Source organism: Gymnodraco acuticeps, unplaced genomic scaffold (assembly GCF_902827175.1).
Source record: "Gymnodraco acuticeps unplaced genomic scaffold, fGymAcu1.1, whole genome shotgun sequence".
Lineage (NCBI taxonomy): Eukaryota > Metazoa > Chordata > Actinopteri > Perciformes > Bathydraconidae > Gymnodraco > Gymnodraco acuticeps.
In genome coordinates, this window is record NW_022990270.1 from 790,151 (window position 1) to 815,773 (window position 25,623).

Consider the following 25,623-nt stretch of genomic DNA (forward strand, 5'->3'; position numbering starts at 1 on the left):
GAGCTGAAGAGCCAACCACGTGGCAGCAGGGCCCAAATTACAAATGCTTTCCTCAAACTAACTAATTGAAAACAAACCAGACATTTGAAAATGCTATCAAGCCGCTATCACAGAAGCACAGGAGCAGATTCTCTCTCCTAATTTGTAACTAGCGTTAACTCAGCAGCCTTTGGAATAAAAAGGCCCTTCTCTGGGTCGGTGGATTCTCAGCCTATTGTGAAGATATGATAATTATTGTTTGCCTGCCTTCCCTCCCCCGCTCGCCATTTTATTCAAGGGAGCTCAGCAAACCCCTGGGGATGTCTTGGAAATGAAGCGATTTCGAAGAAAGAGGCAGAATCCAATACACTGGTGTGTGAGAAGGGGACTGTTATTGAGACAAGTGCCAGTTACATGCTGACCATGTCCAACACTGTTTCTACACACAGTTACAATGGACTTCCACGCATGAACGCTTGCATACCCCCTGCAATTTCTCTTATAGAATTACTCCATAGACAACATACAAATGTATTTTTTTTATATCTCATAAAGAACTGAGAGCTATGGATTTCCAATAGCCCACAGGGAGACGTGAAGACATGCCTCATACAAGTTATGGCTGATAAAGCTTTTGAAATAAACCAATTCATTCAAATAAATATTTGTGATTGATAGTTTAATTTTGAACAGAGACACAAAGAAATATATAATACTTCATACAAAATTATGGCTACTATCATATTAGTGATGGAATGTCTCTGGATTCATCTTCATGGCCGAGCAAAAACTCAAACATTAAATTACTTTTCCTATCGTGAGCTGAAAACAACCTCCGTACGGATATGCATTTATTCTATGGACAATATTTTAAAAGCAGTTGGTTTGTAAGCAAAATACAAACAAAATTAATTGCTGCTATTGTAACTCATAAAAAAGTATAAAAGAGCAGAAATGCACTATGTGATATAGCAATCCACAGGTCGTTTAACAATGTTTTAATTAAAGCCTCACATATTAAAACTTTACAACAGGTGATGTGAAAAATGTACAACGTCTTCTTTTTTTTCCTCAGGGACTTCTGTACAGAAAAATACCTCCTTTCAGTCGGCTTTGGCAGTGCAACAAACTGGCTCTGCTAGTTTCCTTTTTTAAAACAATGACGCATCAAGAAGCAGAGTAAAAATACAGCAATCCCCAAACCATCTGCCTTGATCCGGACATTTGTATTTACCATAAAATATCCCCTTTGTTACACAAAATAAAAACATAATTTAATTGTTAAACATCTGAAGTAAAAACAAATAGATTAAAGATCATTTTTTTGGAGGAGGGGGTGCCAGTTACACGCTTTTGGGCTAATCATCTGGAGGGTAGTGGATACGGGAGGTCCTGTGTCTCCCACTCTACGAAACATGTACAGTAGATTACAGCTACAGTTTGACGATGTGATGAAACAAGTGATTTATGGCAGTTTCTGTCCCCGTCTGTTCAGTCGTTCACCCAGAGGTCTAGACTTTATATTTTCAGTTCCCCTTCTTCAAGACATTGCTTACATTTGAGAGATGATTTAACAGTGTTCAAATATCACTGGGCCTCCGACGTGTGATGATTTAATCAACCATTTCCTCTCCGCCATTGTTGAAAGGTTACATCTGCCAGAGCGATGTGTGAAGGAGAAAGGTTGGAGTAAAGAAAGTCTCGCTATATACTGGCCAGTGTGGGAACAAAGACTGATGTGTGGGTGTACTGGTTTCCAGCAAGGATCCTGTGAGTCAGTCCAGGCGAGAGCTGATAGAAATCCTCTGGTTCAAACGCATTCAAAATGTCTTTTTGCTGCGCTGAACTGAAGACTCTGGCCGCATAAATAAAGCTTTATTGTTAAATAAAACAGTGAAAGACACGTCTTTCAACATATTGTGTGCCCAGTCAGTTTAAATTGACAACTGAAAGACCTCACAAACAAATAAACAATCACTGGGCGCTCGCCCTAACAGGCCTCTGTCACAGCTCAGCCTATTTTATAGACAAAAACCAAGTTCTCCCCTGTACACGCGTGTGCATATCCGTCTATAACAATGGACAAGTTCTTTGTATAACATTCTAAATCTTACACACTTCTTAAGTGCAACGTAGAAAAGCAACTTGGAATGACGCTTTTATTCTATTCCTGTTCTTTGAGATAGGGTTTCCATTTGGCTCAGTAAATGCTGACTTGGGACAGGGCCTGGGCGTGGGCCTGGATTTGGGAGGGGTGAGGCTGCTGCTGGGAGGCCGGCTGGGGGCTGCCGAGCGACGCAGAGCCCCCCACTGAACCAGGAGAGTGCTGGGGGGGGGAACACTGGGACTGGTGCTGCTGCTGCTGCAGATGTTGAATCTGCTGCTGCTGATGCATCTGATGCTGCATCTGCATGTGCTGCATCTGCTGCTGTTGTTGTTGTTGTTGCTGCTGCTGCTGTTGTTGTTGTTGTTGCTGCTGCTGTTGTTGGTGCTGCTGCTGCTGCTGAATGTGGTGCTGCTGCAGCTGCTGCTGGAGGTGGTGTTGGAAATGCTGATGCTGCATCTGCTGCTGGATCTGCTGGTGGTGCATCTGCTGCTGCTGCATCTGATGGTGCTGGAGGTGCTGCTGCATCTGCTGCTGCTGCTGGATCTGCTGCATGGCATGCTGCTGCGGCTGCATGGGGGGGCTCATCTGAGACACCGCTGTGGACTGGGCACCCGCCGCCATGCCCCCTCCGGACCCCATCTGGCCGAGCATCTGCTGGGGCATCCCGGGGGCCATGTTCTGGTGGGAGACGGTCACCGAGGTCACGATCTGGTTGCCCCCTAGTCTCATCTGCAGAGGTTTTGGGGCGATGGCCCGTGGTATGCCTTGCTGTAGGGCCAGGGCGGCTGCTGCCATGGAGTGGTGCTGGTTGAGGGGTGAGGGCATCATCAGGCCGGGGGACAGGCTGGTGGAGGCCAGGGTCTGCTGCACGGAGCGGATGGTCTGGGCCTCGGCTGATTCTGCTGCAGCCTACGTGGAGAACAAATATCCAATCTTATTTACAAAGCCTCACTTTTCCTCTCCGAAGAACGTCTGTGCTTCTGTCTAAACGTTTTTAGACAGTTGTTTTGGTCATTACTAACTTCCCAGTGTTCAATGTAATACAAAGACTTTCTGATAAATGTACTTTTCTAACAAATTCACACATTTCTCAGGTGAAAGAAAGGAACATGTTCTCACCTTGGAAACCAGGCTGGCACGGTATGCGGCAAGAGCTTTTAAATATTCTTTCTTGGCAGCTTCTGTTTTGCTTTTGTAAGACTGTGAAGACACAAAAGGTGAATGGATAAATACAACTTGAGACAGTCCTTTTATGACACAAAGCACATTACACCGATCTCATACTCTCTGTACACTTGTTTCCTTTTGGATCTCAGTTGTTCAACTATGCATTGGCAAGAATATTACAATAACTAGAATAATCAAACGTTGTATTACCTGCTTCTGTTCCTCTCCCAGACCGTCCCACATGGAGGCCACGATCTTAGACACCTCTCCAAAGGTGGCGTTTGGATTCTGACCCTTAATAGCAGCCTGGGTGTCTCTGAAGAACAGAGCGTAGGCGGACACCGGTTTCGAAGGCTCATTGGGATCCTTCTTCTTCTTCTTCTTGGGAGTCTTGGGCTTCTTTACAGGATCTATGGGGGCTGGCCGCTTCTCTCCAATGATCTGCAATGATTGAGATAAATACATTTAACATCAGGAGGTCCATATCTTTCACTGACCCTTAAAGGTCCCCTATTATACTGTTTGTCATCAATATATTATAGGAGTCAGATATATACAAAACATGTCTCTGAAGTGTTTGGCTCCAAACACCAAACAGATCATTGCAGCATTACCCATAATCCCCTCTGTTTCAGCCCTGTTTCCAAAGTGCTGATTCTCTGTCTGTTACTTTAGATGAAAATAAGGAGCCCCTCCCCACGCCCCTCTGAGAGAGATTTGGTTACAAAGAACTCAATGGTGCTCTAGGAGGAGATTCAGGTGATAAGGGGGGGGGGGGGGGGGGTTACCTTGGTTGCTGATTGGCTAATGGTTACACAAGACAAAACATCGTTATGACATCATAAAGTGGCCAAAATCTGATCATGTTTTTATAGAAATGGATCAGGACAAAAAGAGAGAGAATCTTTGTTCCTGAAACTTTCAGAGTCTCTTTCCACAGAGGGGACACATGTTGATGTAGAAGAGACATGAAGAAGAGGGGACACATGTTGATGTAGAAGAGACATGAAGAAGAGGGGACACATGTTGATGTAGAAGAGACATGAAGAAGAGGGGACACATGTTGATGTAGAAGAGACATGAAGAAGAGGGGACACATGGTGATGAAGAAGAGACATGAAGAAGAGGGGACACATGTTGATGTAGAAGAGACATGAAGAAGAGGGGACACATGTTGATGTAGAATAGAGACATTGAAGAATAGAAGAGGGGACACATGTTGATGTAGAAGAGACATGAAGAAGAGGGGACACATGGTGATGTAGAAGAGACATGAAGAAGAGGGGACACATGTTGATGTAGAAGAGACATGAAGAAGAGGGGACACATGTTGATGTAGAAGAGACATGAAGAAGAGGGGACACATGTTGATGTAGAAGAGACATGAAAGAAGAGGGGACACATGTTGATGTAGAAGAGACATGAAGAAGAGGGGACACATGTTGATGTAGAAAAGACGTGAAGAAGTGGATTTTGCATAATAGGTGTCCTTTAAAGACATTTCACTCACCCTGTTGCCTTCCTCCTGGTCGTCCTCATTGATGGAGCTGGAGGGGGACGGGGTGGCGGATTTGCTGGTGGGGGGGTGACGGGGCAGTGTGGGCGATGTTGGGTCCCGCCATGTTTAAGCTCAGCTGTGCGTTGAGCTGGGATTGGTTGATGGTGGTCAGCTGATTACGTGATAACATCCCGTTGGGGCTGTTCATGCTGATGATGGACTTCATCACCATGGCCGGGTTGGCCGAGTACTGGCGATGATGGCCTGGTCCAACATTCTGTAAAGGAAATAAAACAAAAGCAAAGGATTGTTAAGAAAATAATACCAAATGCAATATCTGGAGGTGTGTGGCGCATAGTGCGTTGGTGTTCGGGTCAGGGGGTCACAGGTTCAAACCCCACTGCAGTCAGCATGTCGTTGTGTCCCTGAGACACTTCACCCCAAATTGCTCCTGTGGCGATTGCCGACAGTATTGAGTATGAAAGTCACTTTGGATAAAAGCGACTAACAAGTAATAATATCTTATTCATTCATTTTTCTCTGCCTTTTGGCTTCATAGTCTTGCATTTCGTTTGTCCAGCTCAAAGACATCTCACCATGACGCCCTACTGCCCAGTGCATGAAGCTATTGAAGCTGTATCTTTTTACCACAGAAGAAATCGGGTCATTGGATTCTGCGGATTGCTATGAGGCAGATGACATGTCACCATGTCCTGGGTCTTAAATGTATTACAGGCCATGATAAATCATCTTGACAGTTGACACCCAAAGAGCCAACTTTATAAGCCAGTAATAGATGGCTCCACAGCTCAGTTGACTCATTTTCAAAACTCTATTGTATGGAAATCTGTGACACAGCTTTTGACTGCCGGTCCCTGGAGGAGAACAGTGGACTGAGTTCTCCGGTGCTTGAGTACATAACTTCAAATGCCACGATAAACAGACTGCTCCAGCTGCAGATTGCATGCATGCACCGACATGTCAGTTTAGTTTAAGGCGGCCGGCCGCAAGCCAACATTACTTTAAGATTATAACTCTGTGAAAGTAGCAGCTTCTATATAATCAATTCCATAAATTATCTGGCTGAAGGTATGAAGCTTAAGGGCTTTGGACAGTTTGCCTCCCTTCTGCCAACCGGGGTACAATGTAGTAACACTTTTCAAATCTCTCTCACTTTTTTCATGGTGAAACATTTGGCTCCTGAAAGAGTCCTGGAGAAGGTGCATGCCACATGTTAGCATTGATTGTGGCGAGGATGAAATTACAAGGCTCCCCGGAGGGAAGACTGATCAGAAAGGCAGCGGAGTTGACATGGAACAGAGGAGGCAACGTGAACACAACAGAAAAGGTGATTTGTTCTCCCTGTGCACATCCATCTGGTATTCAGCAGCACAAACTCGATCTCTCCCAACATCAACACATCATAAACCCACACACCTGGCTTTATTGAAAGAACCTTATGAATGCACATCTTCAAAAACAATATTGTAACACCATTTCAGACGGAAACATATTGGATCTACATTTCTTTCTCATATGCCATGTCTACTGCTTATCATAAATACAATCTATGAAGTGAGAGCGGATTTATATTTACATCTGAGAGGAAGACTCTGCAAAAGGTGAGGGCGGATGTTGGGGGGGGGGAGACATTGAACACATATTGTTGCAATGCTTCAAATATGGAAGCTTTCGCTGCAGTAAACAAGCCTGTGACCAAATGACTCTGATTTACATATCTGCAACCCGCCATGTTCCAAGTGCTATTGTTATCTTCATTACTGAGAACACGATGGCTCGCAGTTAGCTCTCGGCTCGCTGCGGACATCAAAGATGCACACACTGAGCTCATTAGTCGTGGCCATCTGTATAATAACACTTTTGCCCAATCCCAAAGATGCCGTTTTGACTTGGAGCAATGGCCCGTTCTGCCATTAGCTTTTAGTGATTTTTACGAAATGGCCTTTGGATGTTATGCATTTTAAAAAGATGCACCGATGACCACAGTTAAAGACTTAATCATATCACACTTAACAGCCTGCTAAATGTCTTCTTTGACCACATATTAAAGCAATAAGTGCAGAAGCCGCAATTGTGCTTTTTACTACAGTGTGGCATTGTCAGCATTAGCGTCTGATTTGAAAAGATAACAAGGTGAAAGAAATCATCTTAAGTAACGGTTGCCTTGATTGTGAATATGAATCTGGTGGCAGGATGTTTATTTATGTCCCTCTTCCTTCTCATTTGCATTTTGATTGCAGTATTGTCAGCAGTCACAGCAGACATCTAACTAGATATTTTGATAGTCATCGTCAATCTGCAAATAAGTCCTTATCTTGGGTACACAGTGGCCAGATGTGCCCTCCTTAGTCAGGTGTGTGTGTGTGTGTGTGTGTGTGTGTGTGTGTGTGTGTTGGGGGGGAGTGTTCAATCTGCCTATGTTTTTAAGGTCAAACACTAAAAAGCTGAAATTAAATCCCTTAATAAGAAAGGATTTGTTTAGATAAATGTAAGTTCATTATGTAACATTTCCCATTAGGTGGCTTTTAATGTGAACAGCAATTATAAGCTACTGGACAGCACTGACATCAGAAGCTTGCAACAACAAATTAATGCCGTCATCAATATTCTGCAAAATGTGTTTTGTACATTATTGTTGGCCATCCACACTTTACATAGCAAACACTCCACACACAGCCATAAAAAACTGTAGCACATGAAAATAAAAACCTATTGACAATGTGTGAAACCCTTTCCCCAATAAACGCAGGCCAATAAACACAGCAGCTGGACACAAAATGCAACATTATGCATTCACCAAGCGATAAACATCTCAACACCGATGTCGATGAAAGGCGGGCAGCAGTCTGTTCTTTAAGATATTGGAAATCAGAATTTGGGGAGAATTTATGAACAGTGGCACCATGTACTGAGCTGTAACAGGCTGAAAAGAATGTTAACAAGTTCAATTTCCATTCAATCAATGCCAGAGCTCTTGGAAATGTTCCATGGCAGGAGAGGGGTAAAATCATCTATATGGTAATTATAAGGATGAATCCCCCAGTAACTTTCGCCAGCATGAAAGGTCAGTCCTATTAAAGATAGTTTATCAGTGCTCTGCACATATTCCTTTACTCCCCTTCTAAACGGGGACATCATTTGATTTTTTCCCTTCCTTTTTCTGCAACCTGCTGAAAGTCTGTGCTTAAGCCAAATGAGAAAAATGGAATTTTGAATGCTGGTAAAGGCTATAATAGCATGAAGATAAATTGTTTTTCTTTCCCCTGCCCTGCCTGAGTCAAACACACCGCTCTCTCTTTCTCTCTGTGCTGTGTGCAAACTCAGTTCATCCATCTCTCCGACCTCTAACCCCTTCTTTTAAAAACAAATCTCTATCCCTCCCGTACACTGTAAGGCCAATAGGTTTCCTCCCCATGGTTCGGTACAGCCACTGACCCATACCCCTTTTCACCATTTCTCCTGATGCATTATGGGTATTTCAAACTTGTCCAACATGACATCATTTCATTTTGAGAGCTGCCTGAGAAAAGTAAATTACAGAATCAATCATGTAGAAGGTCAAGCTGAGACTTCATTACAAGTATTGCATGCCTGCATGAATATCTTTCATTTCTGACTGACCCAATATGTCACAATAGCTGTCCGTCGAGGGAGAAGAGAAATAAGAAACGGAGCGAGAAAAAAAAATCCACTCTCTTAAATTGATGTACAACTCATGTCAGTGCTTCTTGGCTTGGAAGGGAGATAAGAGGGAAGTGTGGAAAAACATGCTTTCTGCAACACTGCTCACATTTCCCATTTGATTCAGGATATAGTGGTTTTTGACCAGTCAAAGCCCAGGCTATTCTACTCACTGCAATCTACACAATATCAAATCATGTGAACAACAAATCTCTTTTTCCGCCTCACTTTCATCTAGCATGATGCACTTGGTCCAACACGCTATTTTCTGTCAGACATTAGCATATATTTGCTGCTGTAGAGCTAATGACATGTGGAACAGCTGGTTGGTAATGAAACATATATAATGCATCACCACATAGTGTTAAATGTAATAAGACAGCAGGGGTCATATCTACTTAATATTGATTTGAACATCTAATAGAACTAGTTGACTTCTGTAGGTTTTGAAATCCAATCGTTCAGGACATTTCAGTACATGTGTCAAGAAAATTTGAAAGTGTGGTGAAGGCACCAGGTGTTTTTTGAAATAGAACCCAGAGACCCTTGCTGTGCAGCAGGGAGAAAATCGAGAAGAGATTGTGAATAAAGCAATACTGGCAGCCCTGACTCCAGCACTATTTGGCACTATTGAGATCCAATCACAAATCAGGAGGACACATGCTGGGAGACAAAAATGAGAGTCAGAAGCTTGTTAGGAGAGCAGATTAAATAAATAATGACTTCAGATTTGTGGCTCGCCAGCCACATTGCAGCTGAGAAAATGTATTTCTCTTTGTAGAAGCCCGGCATCTGTGTCCAATTTGCAAAGCATACGCTGAATATTATGGGGAGAGGAATTAGCAGAACACTTGGCAATGCAGTGACATGGAAGAAGCCTTTGAAAATAGCCCAGGTATATTCACTGCTTGGGTTTCTCATTAAGTTCTGATAAGAGACCGGCTTCCACACACACTAAATATTCTCCACCAGTAAGCATGTATACAGAAAAGAAAACCAAGACAAGTGTTTGGGAAATATGAGCATGGGGGCTTGATGAAAAATGTAATTGCAATAGTGCACGGTTTATTTGTTTGCCCCTGCAGCCATAACACATAACACAGAATGTAATCATGTATATAAGGTTGTCATTCCTTTATCAGTGTGCTGACAAAATGACAAAACACCCCTCTTAGGGCCTCAGTAAATCATTGTCTCTGTATATAGAATGCACTGCGAACTGCGCTGTTACTTATCTCATTTAAAAGTTACGTTTCTCTTCTTCAACGCGCAGATGAATAGAATTTCTGAAGGCATTGTCACGAGACTTTTGGGGATCAATCCCATTTACAGGAGAAATGAAGGGCCACCACAAGCCTTCCTGCGGTACAATGTGCGATGACTGATAACGAGTGAGTAGTGTGCAGTCGACAAAGCCACGAGGCAAGGAGCAGAAACCCACATTCTCCCCTCAGTTTTTAATAGAGTCTCCGCACAATCAGAGACATGAGCCATGCAAATGGTGTTAAAGAGGAATACTGTTTTAGAATCAAATCTAATCCTCCAGCAAGTCGTGAGAACAGTCAGGAATGTAATTGTGTCAAGGTTTCGTTTCTTCCAGATGTAGAAAGCTTAACTGACCATGAAATGAAAATTCTTTAGGCAAAAGCCTTCTGGGGCTCACTTACTGTATGCGGCGGAGATATTTTTAAAAGCCGCAATTATTTTACATGCCAGAAGCATGGAAGCAGGAAAAAGAGCTGTGAAAAACGATAGCCCCCTTCCCATATGGAATGTAAATAAATATCTGTAATATCAGTGCGATTCAACAAATGTGTTGGAGAGAATTCACACAGCTATAACGATCATGACACCTTTTCTCAATGCAATGTGTTTTGTGGTTCACAAAGCAGATTCAACATCAACAACACCATGTCTCAGCTCATGCCTTTGTCCTTTAATTTCTGTTCTCCTAAATGAATCTTCCGTTTTTCTAATAGGTCTGCAAGGCGACTAGTCAGCCAGTGACATTTCCATTTTTCCTCCTCAATGCTTTCTAGGAATGTGGCATTTGAAAATGCCTTTTGGAGCCCAAGACAACAATCTCACAATCTATAGCACACATAGCGGCATCAACATAAGGAGTGATTATTTTGTCTGCTGTTCCATGTGTGACCGTGCGTATTAGATGAAAGGAGGATTAAATTAAAGTAGGTTCATGAAGTGAGTTCTTTGAGGGTAATTCTCTACCACGTAAAGACAAAGCTGATCCTAAACTCGGAACAAATCATGTGTCTTTTCTGAACGCCTCGTGTGACATTGGACAGGAGCGTGCATCAGCATTTACAACCGGAAAAAAAGGGCTTCTGGATGCAACATGAATAAAATATGAGCATGTGAATGTGTGGCACTTTTGGGTCCCATTCTCACCGTCATTACTTTACGTTATACTTTAACACCTGTGATCTATTCACATCTGCTCACCTTACAGAGGGGGATCACTGAACAAGTGTGTGCTTTTTTCAACAAAACCTCACAGTAAGTAACATAACATCATGACATTTACTCAATGCGATCATATACCTCCTGTGTTGTAAACAGGGCCAGATGCTGTGCCAGATGTACTGTCAACAGGAGGGGTACACAAACTGTCAAGGTGACATTACGGATCAGAAAAAGGCCTCATTAAAGGACTGCATGCTTCTGATTTCAGTGCTGCCCAGTAGCTTATATTTAAGTCATATCTTTAGTGTGAATACACACATCTGGAGCTACAGGAAGGACACACACTGGAGCAGGAATTGTGTGATGACAGATGAGGATTTCTCTAGACGCAGACAATACATAGACTTCTTGATTTTATAGTGGGGTAAATGCATAGCACACTCACCACAGGTTGGCCGTTGTTGACAGGCAGCCCTTCCTGGTCCATCATGTTGCGTGAGATGGTGATACAGGGCAGATCCATACTCTGAGGGGGGAACTGAGGGATTAACAGACCCCTGTGATTAACTGGGGGCTCCGGCATTGCTGGGTAAGGTGAGTCCACGTCCGAAAGACCCATCCCAGACTCAATCTCAGGTGGAGGTGTGATGGGAGGAATCTCAAACTCCTCGTCTCCCAAGCTGGGTGTATGGAAGGTCTGGAAGAAAGAGGAACATCATTACATAAAGCAACTACAAACAAAACCTTATCTAACAGGCCAAACTTTGTTTAAGAGAGAGAGTGTTTTAGAAGAAGAGTGGTAATACACTTGTCTGTAAGTGCACTAAGATGTTACATTTCCTAAATCTATTAAAGTCCACTTTGAGGAAAAAGGCAAGCGCGGAGGAAGACGTCAAAAGCTAAACTATCAAGCAGCAATCACGAGAGAGAGAGAGGATACACGATAAAAGCTCTTAATCTTAAGGGCGGAAGATGTTGGGTTGAAGTGCAGCGAATACACACGTCACAGAGAGATGGGTTTAAAGAACATTTTCAAAGATTATTACGCTTGGCCAGAAGTGTTTCTTTTTGTTCCCCTCGCCTGCACCCTTAAATCTGCTCATCAAACAGCCTAATCCTTCTGCCTTTCGAATTAAAGCTTTTGGTCACACTTAATTTGCTTAGTGCCTTCTTGGAGATGGGACTGTTCACCTACTTGGGTCTTGTTTTCATCTGTGCATTGCATTAAGCTGCTCTCTGCAAAGCCAATATATTCATATGCTCACAATGACCACATACATGCAGCTGGACACCTAACAGCGTGCTACCTGCCAGCTGGGGTACTGCCAAACACAAAAACAAAGTGCTTTGGGTAGATTTTTGTGTTGGCGTCAGGTCAATTGCAACAATATTTTTTAAGTTCTACCTCCAGTGACTTTTTCAAATATAAAAAAACGTGGGAGTTAATAGGCGTTAAACCAATTTGAACAGGTACCGATGATTCTTGCTAGGTCAACTTGACAGTTTTACACCGGATTGTAGGTCCTGGAAATGATAATGCACCACTTTCTGAAGATAAACGCTGCTTCTTTGAAACTCTTTGTTGGCTTGCTCTTAACAGAATGTGACATTACAGCAATAAGGCATGTGAAAGTGTCGACGCATGGCTTTTCCTATTGGAATAACACTTCTACTCCAACAAAGGTGAAGTTATAATAACCTTAAACCTATAAACCTCATATTAAGAGTTGCATGGCCTGCCAGCAGAGCTCACTCTGGTTAGCAACAAAGCTAACCAGACGTGTCTTACCCGTCTTCCTTGGCTTTGTCTCTCTGTCTCCGGTGGAGGATAGAATATCAAAAAAGGAGACAACTGCGAGAATATGCCAACACAGGCCTTGATTAGGGAGTATTAATGTTCCTCTTGCTTGCTTTAGCACACAGACACTTGAAACTAATTCATTGCCTACTCAGGGCAGCTGTCTTGACAAGCACTGATGAATTCCAGTGGCGGAGGAAGCACATAGAGTTTTCATTCCTTCCCTTTCTTTCCCTCTTCCTGCTTCCTACCAATGTTTCACTTTTCAGTGCTTGTTTCACGGCTAGAGAATCAGTTCTCCTTCCAAAAGGAGCTACGGTTATATTCATCACAGTCCTAGCCTCTGGCTTGCAGAGTGCATTATAAATCACAAGCACCTTCAGTAGCAACCATTTACTCTGCTGTCATATTATGCTTCAGTCCACTCAAAAACCTCCAGAACTTAGTTCCCAATAATGTCTGTTCAGCAAGGCGTGAATCATAGAGCAGAGTGTTTATGAAAATAAACAACAAAACTGTCATAAGTCATGGGCAAAAAGTTCCAGTAGCACATGGGAAGGATCAGAGATAATCCATCATCACTGTCTTCATTCATCATGTTCAACATCCCCTGTGGAGGAGGGTCAACCTCAGAGCCCACACATCTACAGCCCAAGTCGCATCTGTATCAGATCATGCAGCTATCCCAAAACACTGGCACACTATTATAATCTCTCCGGCAGAAAAGCAGTAGTGTTGCCCTGTCCAGAGCAGAAACACTGCACAGGCTGTGTATCCCCATAAGCCCTCGCAGGAATGCTTTTGAGAAAAGAAACATATCACTTACATTGTTTGTCTCTTGCTCTAATATGGACACTATGTGCTGATGAGTAGGTGTATTGTGGTGTTGCACATTTGAAAGTAAAACAGGGCAGAAGTATTTGCGTCCCTGGCTCCTCGGCTGCTGCAGTGTGGCCTGATTTACAGAGCCAACCTAGAGATTTGAGATGTCAAAGGAGAAGGTTGGCTTAGGTGAGCTCCGCTTTTGTAGGAGCGCTGCAAAGCATGACTGTGACCTTTAAGGAAAACACAGACATGCACTTGAAGGAGAGGAATGCTGGTGTTTAATGTCTGCTAAACAGAATGAGAGCAGAGGATAGAACAAGAGAATACTGTGGGGGAGGAAACCGCAGATCAGTATCAAAGACTTTGCTTGTGTGCATCGCCTCGCTTTGTTAATGATGATGCAAATTAACATCTGCACCAGGGGCACTGGTAATGGAGACATGGCGTTTGTGTCTCACTCGGGGGAGCATGGAAGATGTCAGCTGTCTGCGGAGAAAAGAGCCTCTCCCCGGGGAAGAGGAGCCAGATTTGACTTGAACCCAAAGAGTGTTACAGTGTTGCACAGTGTCTTGTGTCATTTCACATAAAGCCAGTCTAATTCTGCACCAGGAGCAGCTTAGGGCGCTCTGATCGGAGATTAAGAGATGCACGATCCACTTTCTGCGCATCACCAGCCTGATTATCCATTTAAATTGTTCTGAAAGGCTCAGAAGAGCAAAGTGCCAAGGCAGATGCTGGCTTGGGATGTGCAGGCATGTACATGTTAAAGAGCGGGCAAGGGACAGCAGCACAGCCCAGTGTGTGTGTGTGTGTGTGTGTGTGTGTGTGTGTGTGTGTGTGTGTGTGTGTGTGTTTCCATTGGCAGCCACAGGGTCCAGTAATGTGAGGGCAGAGCAGGGCTTGTAACAGAGAGGCCTGATGTTCCCAGAATGGGCATCCTGAGCAGGTGTGTGGGAAATCTCCTGTCCTCAGTGGGAAACATGGGCCAAACTACACTGTACTGCAAACCATTTTCAGCAGTCCGAATATTCAGCATTAAAAAAAGAGTTGGGTTTGTGAAGTATGACGAGATAAACCTTTTAAACTTGATGATTTATGATTATCACGATTGCTTGATCAACAAAAGAAAATGAAAGTACAGTAAACGTCACCAGATATTGGACTTAATCTAAATGTAATAGTCTTACGCCACACTAACCTGCTCACACTGACAATGACAATAACATGCTGATGTTTAGCCGGTATAATTTCTACATTTGATCATTTGCACTCAACACAAAGTACAGCTTAGTCTGATGGGAAAAAACCAAAGTGTTGGACATCAACAATGTGAACTTAATGTTGGTGCTGGATGAAGAGTCAGGGAATCGTCATTACAAATCATCCTGAGCTGGGTATATGTAACCGGTGTCATTAAGCGGTCTCTGCGTTGTGTTTTGCGTTTTTCATGGATGAGACCCGAGCCAGCATTCAGTTTGGACGATCTCCGTTTAATCACTGACAACAGGTATAACAGATCACTCTTATATTCAGTTCCCCTCACAATCCCTCATGTGGAACATTTACAGAAAGGGGCGATGAGACGTGAGGGACACAATATGAAGGGGGAAGTCACCATACAAATAATCCTCTGAGCACAGCGACCACACTTCAGAGGTTCCGCCCACTGATCTCCGACCTTGTCAGGTATGAATGAAGAACACAGCATTTGTGTGATTATACTAAATGATACCAAAATACAAATAAACTCCACTGCATATTTACAACTGTTACATATACATGTCTGTAGATTAAATTCAATAATTGAAAGGACATTTCACTTAAAATAAACAAATGTGAAACTCATGGTAACAATATGTGTCAGGAGATATACACCGTCTGGGAACCACGAAGTCAGTCCAAACATTTATTTTTAAGAGATAGATGAAAACATGTGTGATATATATCATTGGTGAAATATCCTAGAGGCACTGAATGAAAAGTTAGGGATTCACTATTCATTCTCTAGGCAAACCATCCCTGTCACCAATAACCAAGCAGGTACACCTCATTTGGGCATTACATGAACTGTCAGGTGATCAGTAGGTAAACTTCATTCTCTTAGGAACAATAATGTTTATGCAAAATGTCCATCAAAAGTTTAGATTATTCTGCAGACCTACAGAAACATTGCCATCCCTTGAGCCATCCCACTAGCAAGGTATCTTAAGTGCAAAGTGTCAACAAGCCAGAATACTGTATGCTTCTTCTCCTTTTCGAACACTAGATGTGGCACTGTTTATGTTGCTAATGCTGTTGTTGTAAATGTCATTTTTTGTTTTGATTTCTCTTACATGACTATGCACTGCAACATTTGTTTTGTTTTTGTAATTATTTATTTTACTTGTTCGAAATAAATGTATCAATCAATCAATGTAAAGCATATGCAGCTTGATCAATGATAACTCTATTTAACAAAGGAATCACTGAAACAATGTTTACGGCAGTAGAAACAGGGAGGTACAGATGTGTATCAGTGCATTTCCCCCTCCGATATGCAATCCTAGTGCTGCCATGGTGCTCTTAGAATATCAGGACAAAGAGCAAGAGAAAGCTTTTCAGGCAATATTCCCAGCCCTTCAATAAACGTAGTAATGCAATTCACAGATGCAATAACCAAGACTTGTTAAAGGCAGCAGCATGCAATTACCGCATATAATAGGCCTCAGAATCAATAGAGGCAGGAGTGAGGATCCAGTTTCAAATATCTAGACAGGCAAAGTGCAGCTACTCAAATGACAACATCAACCATGGCACCCCTAATCAACATTATTTCAAATTTGGATCATTTGTAGTCCATTTCTACATATTTATAGTTCATTACACAGCTCTAATTTGATTGGGAGAGTAAAGTGATACATCTGAGTGCAACACAATCTCAGTGTACAGTATCTTTTTCCCTGAGGAAAGCAGTCAAGCTTTCCCTGCTAGGATGTGTGCTTTACCAGGCAAGGTCATCTTATCTCATCCTCTAAGTGCATGAGGTAAATGATACACCAGCCATCTAAACAGCAAATACTGGGCTGTTGTTCGGCTGTAGAAGCATTCTGCCGCAAGCTCAAAACATATTGTATATTAAAAGATACAGTGTGTATTGTGTCGACAAACAGTGACTTGAGCTTTTAGCTTTTACGATATTGCTTAAAGCACAACAATAACATTGTGTCCAACCGTCTACTTTAAGCTATGAGTCAACAGCAACAATAGTATCACCAAAGACAAACTGCTTTATAGAGTAAGTATAACGGACATTTGTGGAATTATTCATCTTGTAAATAAAAAGTTTAGTGCCTAAACTATTTAACGCTTCCTTACTTGGCCACATATTACAAGCTAGGCTAGCTCATGGTGGCTTTTTCTGCTAAAGTTGGCAAACTATAGATAGGTATTGCTTATTTCTTTTAGGGTTAATTCGTTAACTTTATATCTCAAATTGTGTCACTTTTTCTGTTTACCATGAACCATTATCTTAGAATTGTCATGCGTGGCGGAGACAGCTGTTAGATAAAGTTGCATGTTCTCAGTTAATGGGTTGAACAACTAGAGCTGATGTTGTTCAAGCTTCAGTTAAGTTTCATCAGATTGAAGCTGAGCACAAACGCTCACTAACAGACTTCTTAGGAACATAATTGAAGTTACAAAGCTGCTGAAAATCGGAAACCTTTTTGCAGTCGGCTAAGTAATGGGATCCTATGGGACATCTTGCAGTTTGAAAAAGAAAAACATATTGCGATTTAGGTCTATGTGTGATTATTATATACGAATGCTAGCTAGCACCATCGCCTTGGTAACAGTTACAACTAAAAGATATGTATGAGTGCCAATCATTAGATGCAAGCTAATTGTACCAGACCTAATTTGAGAATGAGGTGTAGCTATATGCACAAAGAAAGTAGAAGGGAGTCCTCCTTAAATACAAAGAGGGTGCATCTTTTTATAAAAATAATCTTCTGGTTTGATTTAAAACAATGGTGACATAATTTTAGACTGCTGTCAAAGTTAGCTATTCATCATGGAGCCCTCAAAATGGACTCTAAGCCAAAGGCAGACACATGAAGAAGATTAATATAGCATTACAGTGGAGATATTGTAAAACCTCAAAGTGGAAGTCACATTAATCTTACTTTAGCTCAGGTTGCAACAAACAATACTTAGGGTACTCCAAGAGAAGACAAACCTATGCTCTATTCTCTCTCTCTCTCTCTTAAGCACAATACCATCTGTGCCCTAACACTGGAAACAGTTGTTCCTTTTGATGAAATGCAAATGAGCTTTTTATCAAGGAGCACCCCCCCACCCACCCTACCCCATCCACAGCCCATCCCCCCCGCTCCCCGACTGCCACGGCTGGGGGCTGAACGCTCTCCAAGCAGCTTGTGTCGGCGTGGTCTCCGCAGCCAGTGGATACAGAGGATGCGCCCACTCAGCGTAAGTCTGGGGGGGGAATTAAACTTCTTCCATAACACTCTGTGGCTTTGTGAAGCGGCCACTTCATGGTCAATCACTAAACACACAACGAGCTACGATGCCACAGTTGCATCCAAACTTTGCAAATAACGTGAATGAACACAATAGTGACAGCCATCTCATTGTTTTAGAGTTGTTGCAGGGATGCTTTGCTGTGGGTTTCGAAAGCAAGATCAATCTCGCCTGCAAAACTGAATGAAATTGGCCCGTTTGAACCACAGAGGACGATGGGTATTTTTGGTGCACTTGTCTCTAATGATAGGGCAGCAGAGTGGGTGGAAGGGGAATAGAGCGGGTAAATTTAGCACACTGTTAGGACTACTATGGCTCAGAGAGGCGGTTATATACCTCCAGAGAAACAACTATTCCCTTCCGTTCAGAACAACAGTACAGTACACAGAGTTGTTCCAGCTGATTGTTGGAGACATGTCACTTTATGTAAGTGCCGGCAGATAGAGAGTGAGGGAACTATACAATCTCTTTGGGCTTCTTTAATACGTCTTTGAAAAGAGGATAAAAACAGGTGTTTATAACCTCAGCTTTCTGGGATATCACTTTATCTGTGCATTCGAGACAGTCGGATCACATCAGCGTCAGTATTCAGAAGTTAAAATGAGGCAATATAGGGTGAGCCAAGCATCTCTTTCTGCAAGCGTATTGTCTCTCTCGGCTCCCCTACAGCAGGTACTTGAGCAGGTAGCATTTCAAGCAATAAAATATTGTTTTGCGAATGACAAACATGTTAAAAACTCAAATTGGAATTTCTCATTAAGGATGATTTAGGGGGGAAATTACGGTATGAAATATAAGGCTTGTGCTTTAGATATTACTTTTACTGTTGCCAACTTTTCCCATCTGCATCTCCTTATAAAACCACAGAGAAATATACAAATATTGAAGTTTAATTTGAATAAATAAAGAGCTTTTTTTTGCCGCTGCCTCTTATTAAATCAAATAACTATTCATAACTTTTACGGCACTGTAACTTTTATTCTAGTATTTTTCTGCCTATTTTGTCTGATTCTCTTGACTTTTAATGACTGTTTTTAAATGTATTTAAATTACATTTTATAATGTGTTTTCTTTTGCAATATGACTGATTGCTATTCAGTTTTTTGTAAAGCACATTGAAAACGGCCTTGTTGAAATATGCTATATTACTACACTTGCCTTATCTTTCCTTACATGACACCTATGAAAAATATATTCAGATATAAGCAAGTAAAATAACATTTACTCCACTGTACTTTTATTGATAAGTATTGGAGTTAAGTTTGTCAGTTGAACTTCAAATGATCAGAAACTAGTTTTAATGTGTAAAAATGAAAGTATACTCACATCACCAGCGAGCAGGGCGCCGTTGGCCTCGGCCATGTTCATGTAGTTGTTGTTATTCTGGAACTGCAAATGAAAACAAAAAAACAATCAGCTTACCAGTGTCCAGATACATTTCAGTGCAACACGAGCTCTCCTCTTTCATAATGGACACCTGTCACTCAAACAGATTGCCACACTTGGCTGTGAATGTTTACACACTGGGTTAACCCCTTTCTCTACGTGCACGGGCGCATTTCGCCAATCTGCCATTATTGCAACATGGCGAGAGGCTTGTGAGAGGCCCAGGCCAATTCAACCAGGGTAATGAGAATCTGGTCTGGCTATTCAGCTCATATGGGATGGCAATTAAGGATATGTTTGCATCACAAAGCCCAGTATCAAGATGCTGTGGCAGGTTATTAACTTCAAATAAACTATGGGAGTGGAGAGATACTGAGGGGAAATAAGGAGGTGGGTTTTCCAATGTATCTTACCCATGTTAATTTGACATTAACTCATGAATAATCTGATCTCAACATAAATTAAGTTTGTCTTTCTTATCCTTATCTATCCTAGTGCAATGCAACACATACACATGTATTCTAGTCAAGCATCTATGTGGTAATATCTGAGTTTATATCAGGGTAATATTAACACAGTATTCAGTGGTGATAGTGTCAGACTTCTAAGACATATTAGTAAGTGAGACAGTTGATAAGCTATTAAACCCTGCACTTTGGTAAGAAATAACATGTTTTCATAATACACCCCGCCCTCTCAACCCACACATAGCCTGCTGGCAAAATGGCAGCTACTTCCTTTGGAAACACAACCATGCTGACAGGTAGGAACAATGGGACATAGCATGAAGAATTATGGGCTAGCAGCTGGGCCCGGGAGCACAATGCACCTCTCTGTGAGTGAGGAGTGCAAAACCCTAGCCTACACGGCACGGAGGAGAAAGAGTCACAGTGCGTTTGCGTCTTCATGAGGTACCACTGAGAACACATCTTTGAACAAAGCTCGGCAGTAATCTCTTTTGTGTGTTTATTACAAAGTCACTCTCTTAAAACATTATGAGAGACCAAGAACTCCAATAGAAGGAGAGAGAAAATGGCTTCTTATCCTAGCAGAAGCCAAACAATGGTGGAAACAAATTAAGATCAGAGGGAAATGAGAAGTGCATTAATATATTTTCTATCCCTTTGTGTTTTCTCCCCATTCTCCTTTTCTTCTGAGTGAGAATGTAATTACAGAAAGAACTGCTGCTAATCAACTGCGAATGGTATCCATTAATTAGTCTATGCCCTGGAGAGAGTGGGGAATCAGCAGCAATGTTAACAGTGTTACGCACCAATGAGAAGCGGAGCCACAAGCAGGTGGTTGCAGCTCTCTAAGGCCTCTGGTGCCATCTCACCTGGAGCCGCCCTGATAAACTATATCTGACTGGAGCAGCAAGGTACATGTTTGCTTAAAAGGCACACAAACACCGTTCTAGTGAGAAACATGTGTCAATAGCTAGCACACCTTCACCCCCCAGCTGTGTGTAACTCTGAGACGTGACATGGCCGGGTTATGTCACCCACTCGGCTGGTAATTAACCTTACGCTGGGCTTATCTTGGAAGTGTTACTCTTCTTCTTTTAGATAACAAATTGAAGTCTCAGAGATATCTTTCTCCATTCAAGCACAAGGAACATTGTTCTGGTAGTGAGGGGAGATAGGGCTTCTTGCAATGCTGTCTCTGTCTTCTTCTGCTGGATGTGAATACGATTTTAAGAGTGAGTGCTTATTGTAAACAGTTCTCTGAGAAGTCAGGAAAACCCCAGAGGAATTGAAGGTAATCTTTATCATACTTTAATATAAATGCTTGTATACTGTCCTGTCTCTTGTGTAAAAGAAAACTAGCTGTAAGATTCTTGATTATACTTTTTTGTCATTTCCAACTGCAGTGTTGCACAACAATGTTTCATGTGGATGACAAATTCAAGAGCATGTAAGTGATGTTTCATTAAAACAATCACCTCTGTGGGGCATTGTTGAAAAAAAGACATACTGTGAGAACAGACATCGAGTGAAACACATTAGCTCCATTAGAGAAAACACAATCAAGTTAAGTCCACGTGCTAATTAGTGCAGTGAAACTCCCTGGGCTCTGCCTCTGTGAATCTGGTTTTATTGTGTGTCCAGGGCCCTTTAAGAGCAGCTCCATATCTCCACCGAGAACTGTGACTAACATCCCAAGAAATGTCCCCAGCCACCAGTATCAATCTTCACCATTAAAAGCTGTACCATGTACCAGAGCAGAAGCCCCGGCGGACAACCAGAGCAGGGAGTGGAGATTATTATTGTTATTCCCAATTCATCTTTTGTGGGGGGGGGGGGCGTTTGCCACTCGTGTTCGCAGCAGTGACAATTGAGTCAAGTGCCAGATGAAATTAAGTGTGATTGGAGGGACCACGCAGCTGAAATGGGTCAGCGCAGACAATGAAGGCTCTGTAATTAAAATGATGTGACGAGCTAGACAAGAGCTGCCATGTGAGACGGAGAACAACCGTGTGTGTGCCAAGAAAGTATATATTTTGAATCAGAGATGTAACACATAAAGAAAAAGTAAGGAGTGGAATTACTTGGTTTTGTGTGAAATAAATGCTCCTGAAACGCATCTTTGAATATCCGGTAAAGCTCTATAGCAATAGCCCAGGCAGTGATCTTACAAACTTTCAAGAAACCAGCACTTCTTTCTTCACATTTCCAAAAAGCAGTCATGTGCTACAATAAGAGACCCAAAGGGAAGCCATAGAAATGGTGCTTTAACGTAACTACGAGGTAGAAGGCTTTTATTAACAGTGAACTCACAGTTAAAGGTGTAATATGAGTTAGACTAAGAGTCAGACATGGCAGAGCAAACACTGGGCAGCCAGTGTTTTTATTTCTCCTTTTGCACCACCAGCACATTTCTCCAATAACTGTTTAAAAGGAGAGAATTAAGAGCTTACATGAGCCCTGATCCTAACGTGAAAAGACTCCACTGTCTGCATGATCGCAGGCAGACAGAAAACTAGGCAACCTCGCAGTGAATGGGATACATTTCTACGTTTTCTGTAAAGACACACCATTGGTTTTTTATTCCATGTCAAGAAAATACTTCAAGGATATGATTTGAATCCTTGTGAAAGCTTCAGATTTGTATTATCTGACAGAACTGTCCAAATCCAAATCCAAGCAACAAACATCAGCATGCATACTGCTTGTTTTTTTTTCTGACTGAAGCCAGTGTCATTTTGATGCTCGATTCCCCCCCCACACATTTTAAATCCCAGGGCAGGAATATTTGTACGAGAGAAAGTCCAGTGGGAAATAAGGTGTTTTACAGCTATTATAGCAAACAAAATTATTTCAACCTCAGGGTGAACACAATATTGCACCAACACGACCCCATCTAACCCCCAATATGATGGAGTAACCACACAGATCCTATCAGTAAACATGAACTGGACAACCAGGATCCACAGAACACACGCCTGAAGAGCCTCTGATAGCACAGCTGCCAGCTCTGCGTGCATACACATGGAAAAATAAACATACCTTCTTATTTGAACAGTCAATGGTGATTAAATGATAACGAAATACTGGAAAAGACGCAAGAGAAAAGCTTTTTGCAAACAAACATTATTTAAACCTGCATTTCCTTGGGTTTTGACGTGTAATCAAAAAGTCACCATAGCCGTGCTGTCTGTCAGCAGGTAACCAATTATTCCTCAGCACCAAAAACCACCAAACTAATTCAATCAAGAGCCCGGGCTTTTCCCGAAACATATCAACTGCTGACAAGCGATTTTACAGTTCAGCTTGAGCTCAGTAATCACAGACTAGCATGTGTTCTCTGGAATATGACACTCGCGCTAATATGTTCTCCAGTGGTCTCCATAAAACGCAGCAAAAGCACCGCAGTTAAAACTCAACGTCCAATCCCGAGAAACACACGGTAATTTGCTGTGTATTGTTTTATGCAATGTCCTAAAAGCATAGCCTACCACCAGGGCTCTTGTTCAGTGAAGACTCAAAAGGAGAAGCACTGTTTCCTCTCCTGCAAAGGCTGTATCCTCTGTAGAAATAATCTTCTTATTCTCTGAGGTCCTCTTCACCAAATACAGGCTCATTTACAACCCAATTCAGCATAAACACTGCAGCTGCCTGGTGATCACAAGACCTATTCCCACCCAGCAGGCCGTCGCACATGCAGGGGAGAGCTGACATACTATAGAGATATATATTCCTCCTATGTGAGCAGCAGTCAATTTGTAAAACGGCTACACATCGCAGCATGATCACGCAGTGGGCTCGCGACCTGTGCTCTGATCTGCATGCTGGATCGATTGGTAATTCGCTTTAAAGCTAAAATCATTACTCCGACCAGCACTGTCTTCCTCCATCAGGATTGACAGTCCTAAACTACATGAAGAAGAATTAAGGGGAAGTTCATTTTAAGCATCTCACTCTTCCTCTTCCTCTTCCTCTTGCCTCACCACAGTAGGGGCAGTGGATCCGGCATGATAAAAAGTCCAGGTCTTATCTTGGATCTGAATCAGGCTGATGACAGTTTTGTTCAGGCTTTTTGCTGATCATCTTCTCTCTGACACCACACTGATCATTGTGGCCTGAACCAGTGTCCTCACATCTTGCTTTGCTTTAGTAAACATAGGCCTGGGTGAACAGTTCATATATACATCAAGCCTGACACAAACGGTCATATGTTCTGCTACATGTTACAAGAATGATATGGATCAGCTCCAACAGGATGCTACCTTTTGTAATGACCAGAGACTGTTAAAAGGGCATAACATCCAGGTTATAAACTGGACCTTTTGTCTTTGGAAGATGTAATCACTAAGGCTTAAAACTATGTGAACAAGAAAGTATGGATGGCATTTGTATCGAGTGAACCAAAAAGCAGACCCTCTGTACTTTAAATTACTCTACATGTACGCTACAGTCACGGGGCGGGAAACTACATATCCAACCAAAATCACAAGCTTAACTATGAAAATAAAGGAAAAACTTAAAGCGATTTCACAGCTCAGCAAATATGTATTATGCTTTTTTTAAGCTACCCAGTCATTATGGCAGTGTTGAAAGACAGGGAAAGGAAAGCTATAGTTGGTGCGTTCAGCATTGCTTGGGGCTGCATTTATATTCAGCACAGACGCCGTGTACAAGAGTGATAACACGGAGAAACATACAGACCAGGGGGAACGCCATGTGTAAGATCTTTGCATTACTTTTAAAGTTTACTTTGCCAGTACATTAGTTCAGGTAGAAAAGCAGTCAATCCCAGAAAAGTCAACTTCTCACACACTACATTCCCAAAATGAACTCTTATTTTATAACAAGTTAGAACATGCTGTAATTGCTTAAACACTCTTTCACCACAGCAGTGCTATACCATTTCGGCTATCGCATCGAATGAATGACAATAATACCATAGTAATGTTAGGATCTTCTGATATATGTTTAATTATGGGCTTCCAAATTTAGAAGCACAATTACAGCCATGCTACCTGGGACACATTGGTGATTGAGCTAAATGCTAATCGGCATGCTAACAGGCTCATGATAGAAACACAAGCTGAGGTTTAGCAGCTAATCTTTGATCATGAATGTCTGATGTTCTTGGAAATAGAGCTAATTCCTTTTGGACGGAAAATAGAAAATAGTTGACTGATACAACTATTATTCATAGTGTGGCTATGAATAAGAAAAGTCCTATTATACCTATACTCTTATTTTCTATCATCGACATGTATTGAATAATGCTAACATTCTAGGCGTTTCCATCATCAAGTTTTTGTGTGACTTAACAGTAACACTTTTGTAGCATGGCCACATCCAACCCCACACCATACAATGGAACTAAAATACACTGAGGTTCACCATAGCTATGTTTTCTCTGAGGCCAAGACTACAAAAATGCTGCCAAAACAAAGATGGTCTTAGTATTTGTCATAATGGATCCATAGTCTGAGCCCAGAAGTCTCAATTCTATGCAGGTCAACATCCAACATCCCAGGTTTTCTTTCTAGCCGTTGAGTCTCTGCTCTGTACTTTCAAGAGCAAATCCTAAAAGAAAGCGCAAGCTAAATGGGGTTCCATCTTTGATCTGGCGGGGTGCAAAGCCATTGGCCAACAGCCACAAAGGGGCTTAGGCAATGGAGAGGGCCTCAGAAACATGGTGTAGCTTTCTCACAATGGCCGCTGTTGCATGGACACACAGCTCTTGAGGAAGCAGCATGAGAAAGAC

At 42.2% G+C, this 25,623-nt stretch overlaps 1 protein-coding gene across 1 annotated transcript in view; it reads right to left on the reverse strand.

Moving 5' to 3' along the window:
• Positions 1 to 641: 641 nt before the first annotated feature.
• Positions 642 to 25,623, reverse strand: part of tox3 (TOX high mobility group box family member 3) — a 42,670-nt gene continuing 17,688 nt past the window's right edge. The window contains 7 exon segments of the mRNA XM_034220811.1: positions 642 to 2,995; positions 3,206 to 3,286; positions 3,464 to 3,694; positions 4,764 to 4,838; positions 4,840 to 5,028; positions 11,323 to 11,574; positions 19,345 to 19,407. Of these exon segments, the coding sequence (XP_034076702.1) occupies positions 2,180 to 2,995; positions 3,206 to 3,286; positions 3,464 to 3,694; positions 4,764 to 4,838; positions 4,840 to 5,028; positions 11,323 to 11,574; positions 19,345 to 19,407 (1,707 nt within the window). The 3' untranslated portion in view covers positions 642 to 2,179.